Here is a 3,911-nt window from a genome sequence, read left to right as displayed (position 1 = left end):
AGACATGACGGTAGGGTTAGGACTGTGGCTATGGCCAGGGTTAAACCAGGATGTGGACATGACGGTAGGGTTAGGACTGTGGCTATGGCCAGGGTTAAACCAGGATGTGGACATGACGGTAGGGTTAGGACTGTGGGTATGGCCAGGGTTAAACCAGGATGTAGACATGATGGTAGGGTTAGGACTGTGGGTATGGCCAGGGTTAAACCAGGATGTGGACATGACGGTAGGGTTAGGACTGTGGCTATGGCCAGGGTTAAACCAGGATGTGGACATGACGGTAGGGTTAGGACTGTGGGTATGGCCAGGGTTAAACCAGGATGTAGACATGATGGTAGGGTTAGTACTGTGGGTATGGCCAGGGTTAAACCAGGATGTAGACATGATGGTAGGGTTAGGACTGTGGCTATGGCCAGGGTTAAACCAGGATGTGGACATGATGGTAGGGTTAGGACTGTGGGTATGGCCAGGGTTAAACCAGGATGTGGACATGATGGTAGGGTTAGAACTGTGGGTATGGCCAGGGTTAAACCAGGATGTGGACATGACGGTAGGGTTAGGACTGTGGGTATGGCCAGGGTTAAACCAGGATGTAGACATGATGGTAGGGTTAGGACTGTGGGTATGGCCAGGGTTAAACCAGGATGTAGACATGATGGTAGGGTTAGGACTGTGGGTATGGCCAGGGTTAAACCAGGATGTGGACATGATGGTAGGGTTAGGACTGTGGGTATGGCCAGGGTTAAACCAGGATGTAGACATGATGGTAGGGTTAGGACTGTGGGTATGGCCAGGGTTAAACCAGGATGTGGACATGACGGTAGGGTTAGGACTGTGGCTATGGCCAGGGTTAAACCAGGATGTGGACATGACGGTAGGGTTAGGACTGTGGCTATGGCCATGGTTAAACCAGGATGTGGACATGACGGTAGGGTTAGGACTGTGGGTATGGCCAGGGTTAAACCAGGATGTGGACATGACGGTAGGGTTAGGACTGTGGGTATGGCCAGGGTTAAACCAGGATGTAGACATGATGGTAGGGTTAGGACTGTGGCTATGGCCAGGGTTAAACCAGGATGTGGAAATGACGGTAGGGTTAGAACTGTGGGTATGGCCAGGGTTAAACCAGGATGTAGACATGATGGTAGGGTTAGGACTGTGGGTATGGCCAGGGTTAAACCAGGATGTAGACATGATGGTAGGGTTAGGACTGTGGGTATGGCCAGGGTTAAACCAGGATGTAGACATGATGGTAGGGTTAGGACTGTGGGTATGGCCATGGTTAAACCAGGATGTGGACATGATGGTAGGGTTAGGACTGTGGGTATGGCCAGGGTTAAACCAGGATGTAGACATGATGGTAGGGTTAGGACTGTGGGTATGGCCAGGGTTAAACCAGGATGTGGACATGACGGTAGGGTTAGGACTGTGGCTATGGCCAGGGTTAAACCAGGATGTAGACATGATGGTAGGGTTAGGACTGTGGGTATGGCCAGGGTTAAACCAGGATGTAGACATGATGGTAGGGTTAGGACTGTGGGTATGGCCAGTGTTAAACCAGGATGTGGACATGACGGTAGGGTTAGGACTGTGGCTATGGCCAGGGTTAAACCAGGATGTAGACATGATGTTAGGGTTAGGACTGTGGGTATGACCAGGGTTAAACCAGGATGTGGACATGACGGTAGGGTTAGTACTGTGGGTATGGCCAGGGTTAAACCAGGATGTGGACATGACGGTAGGGTTAGGACTGTGGTTAAAACCAGGGTTAGGGTTGAACCAGGATGTGGACATGATGGTAGGGTTAGGACTGTGGGTATGGCCAGGGTTAAACCAGGATGTAGACATGATGGTAGGGTTAGTACTGTGGGTATGGCCAGGGTTAAACCAGGATGTAGACATGATGGTAGGGTTAGGACTGTGGCTATGGCCAGGGTTAAACCAGGATGTGGACATGACGGTAGGGTTAGGACTGTGGTTAAAACCAGGGTTAGGGTTGAACCAGGATGTGGACATGATGGTAGGGTTAGGACTGTGGGTATGGCCAGGGTTAAACCAGGATGTGGACATAACGGTAGGGTTAGGACTGTGGTTAAAACCAGAGTTAGGGTTAAACCAGGATGTGGACATGATGGTAGGGTTAGGACTGTGGGTATGGCTAGGGTTAGGGTTGAACCAGGAGTAGTACATGAAGGTATGGTAAGTGTTAGGGTTGTGGTTGAGGTAGACTCTGATGTACTTTCCTTCTCTTCCTCAGCTGCGTTACCAGAAGTGTCTGGTGGCCCGCCCACCCTCCCAGAGAGCTGGCTCCTCCTCCCCGCCACCCGACTCGGTGACACGCCGGGTGACTACCAGCGTCAAGCGTGGAGTCCAGTCTCTCATAGACACTCTGAAAACTAAGAAACCACCCTCAGAACTGCCCCAGCAATGACGGACAGCTCGCTGACCACACCCCCAACCCCAGCCTCTGGCTCTGTCACTCACACTATCGCCACAACTACGACCTACAAACACGCCTATCCAATACCAACCATGGTAACCAACAATGTACATACATGTTAACTTATTACCACTGGGCAGACCAAAGGACGAATGGGGCTGGATAGTGACATCTGCTCAAAATAATAAAAAGTTAAATAATCGGCAGAAGAAGAGGAGGAGGAAGTCCAAGCTTCAGCATGATGAGGTGCTGGTGATTTGTGTCTCCATTGGAACTTTCCATTGACCTTTGAACTCTGCCGTGTCATAGCAAAACTGTCCCACTTTAGCCAGTCCACTCCTGTCTTCACCTGGCATCACCCCAGTCTTTGTGGAGTATTATAACTACTGAGCTCCATGGAGTATTAGACTACTACTGAATAACACTAGACATACCTGAGAAAAAGAACCAATCCCCATTGAGTTCTGGCTTAGTTGCATCAGGAGGACCATTGACCTCCTTTATCTCCCCCGTTTTCTACTTGTTGAGCACAGTGAGAGCAACCCTGTTCCCATCACAGTGCCAAACTGCATAGCATTCCAGAATGGGACACACACACATGTCTCTTTAAGACGTCTGTCTCGTTGACGTGGAAACGGGACATGCTTCTGGGGAAAGCCAACCATCACGGACAAGGCCACTGACCAATCAGCACCATCCAGCTGCTCTACCCGACCTAGTAACCTTTGACCCCCCAGACTGCAACAGAGACGTGTCATGTGATGGACTATACAGGCATGATGTAATAACATAGACAAGAAGTAAACAGAACATGGGAACCAATGTATTCCATTCCCTGGCTAGGAGTTCCATCTGGCTCACAAAACAGACTGAACCAATGTCTCACTTGAGGAGGGGTGCGCGAATGTACTATAATTACCCCTCTGATTGTAAAGTAATGATTGTATCCCCGGTTGGAGAGGAGATGTTAGAAATGAGGAGGAATGGGGTGATGATGGTGCTGCATGTGTCTGTAATCTGAATGTGAGGAGATGGATAGATCGTTATGGGGGAGAGAGGTTACTGAGGAGGGTGTCAATATGGACATAGATGCTCTGCAAAAAAGCCCAACCCCACCAGACTATCTATCTATATATATATATACACACACACACACACACACACACACACACACACACACACACACACACACACACACACACACACACACACACACACACACACACACACACACACACACACACACACACACACACACACACACACACACACACACACACACACACACACACACACACGGAGGACTGACTCCTATTGGACCCAGGGACACCTCTCTCCACTCTAGCTCAACTCTGAATGCAATATGCAATCCAATCCAACGTTTAAAAAAAAATATAGATGTGAAAATACTGTCATTCATGTGCTCTGTTCTTCACTCATCTCTACACCATGTAAATGTAATCTGTTGTGA

The 3,911-nt window shown here is 49.4% G+C and overlaps 1 protein-coding gene across 2 annotated transcripts in view; it reads left to right on the top strand.

Annotated features, from left to right (window-relative positions):
* The window catches only part of LOC139581357 (amyloid beta precursor protein binding family B member 2-like), a 60,096-nt gene extending 56,409 nt beyond the window's left edge, over positions 1–3,687 (top strand). For both annotated transcript variants that reach the window (XM_071411015.1, XM_071411014.1), the window contains exon 14: positions 2,258–3,687. In XM_071411015.1, coding sequence (XP_071267116.1) covers positions 2,258–2,431 — 174 coding nt within the window. In that variant the 3' untranslated portion in view covers positions 2,432–3,687. The remainder of the gene's footprint in view (positions 1–2,257) is intronic.
* Positions 3,688–3,911: the final 224 nt, after the last annotated feature.

The sequence above is a fragment of the Salvelinus alpinus genome, chromosome 7, assembly GCF_045679555.1.
Source record: "Salvelinus alpinus chromosome 7, SLU_Salpinus.1, whole genome shotgun sequence".
NCBI classification, from domain to species: domain Eukaryota; kingdom Metazoa; phylum Chordata; class Actinopteri; order Salmoniformes; family Salmonidae; genus Salvelinus; species Salvelinus alpinus.
Note: the sequence above shows the minus strand (reverse complement) of the source record. Positions and strands in the feature narration are given on the sequence as shown.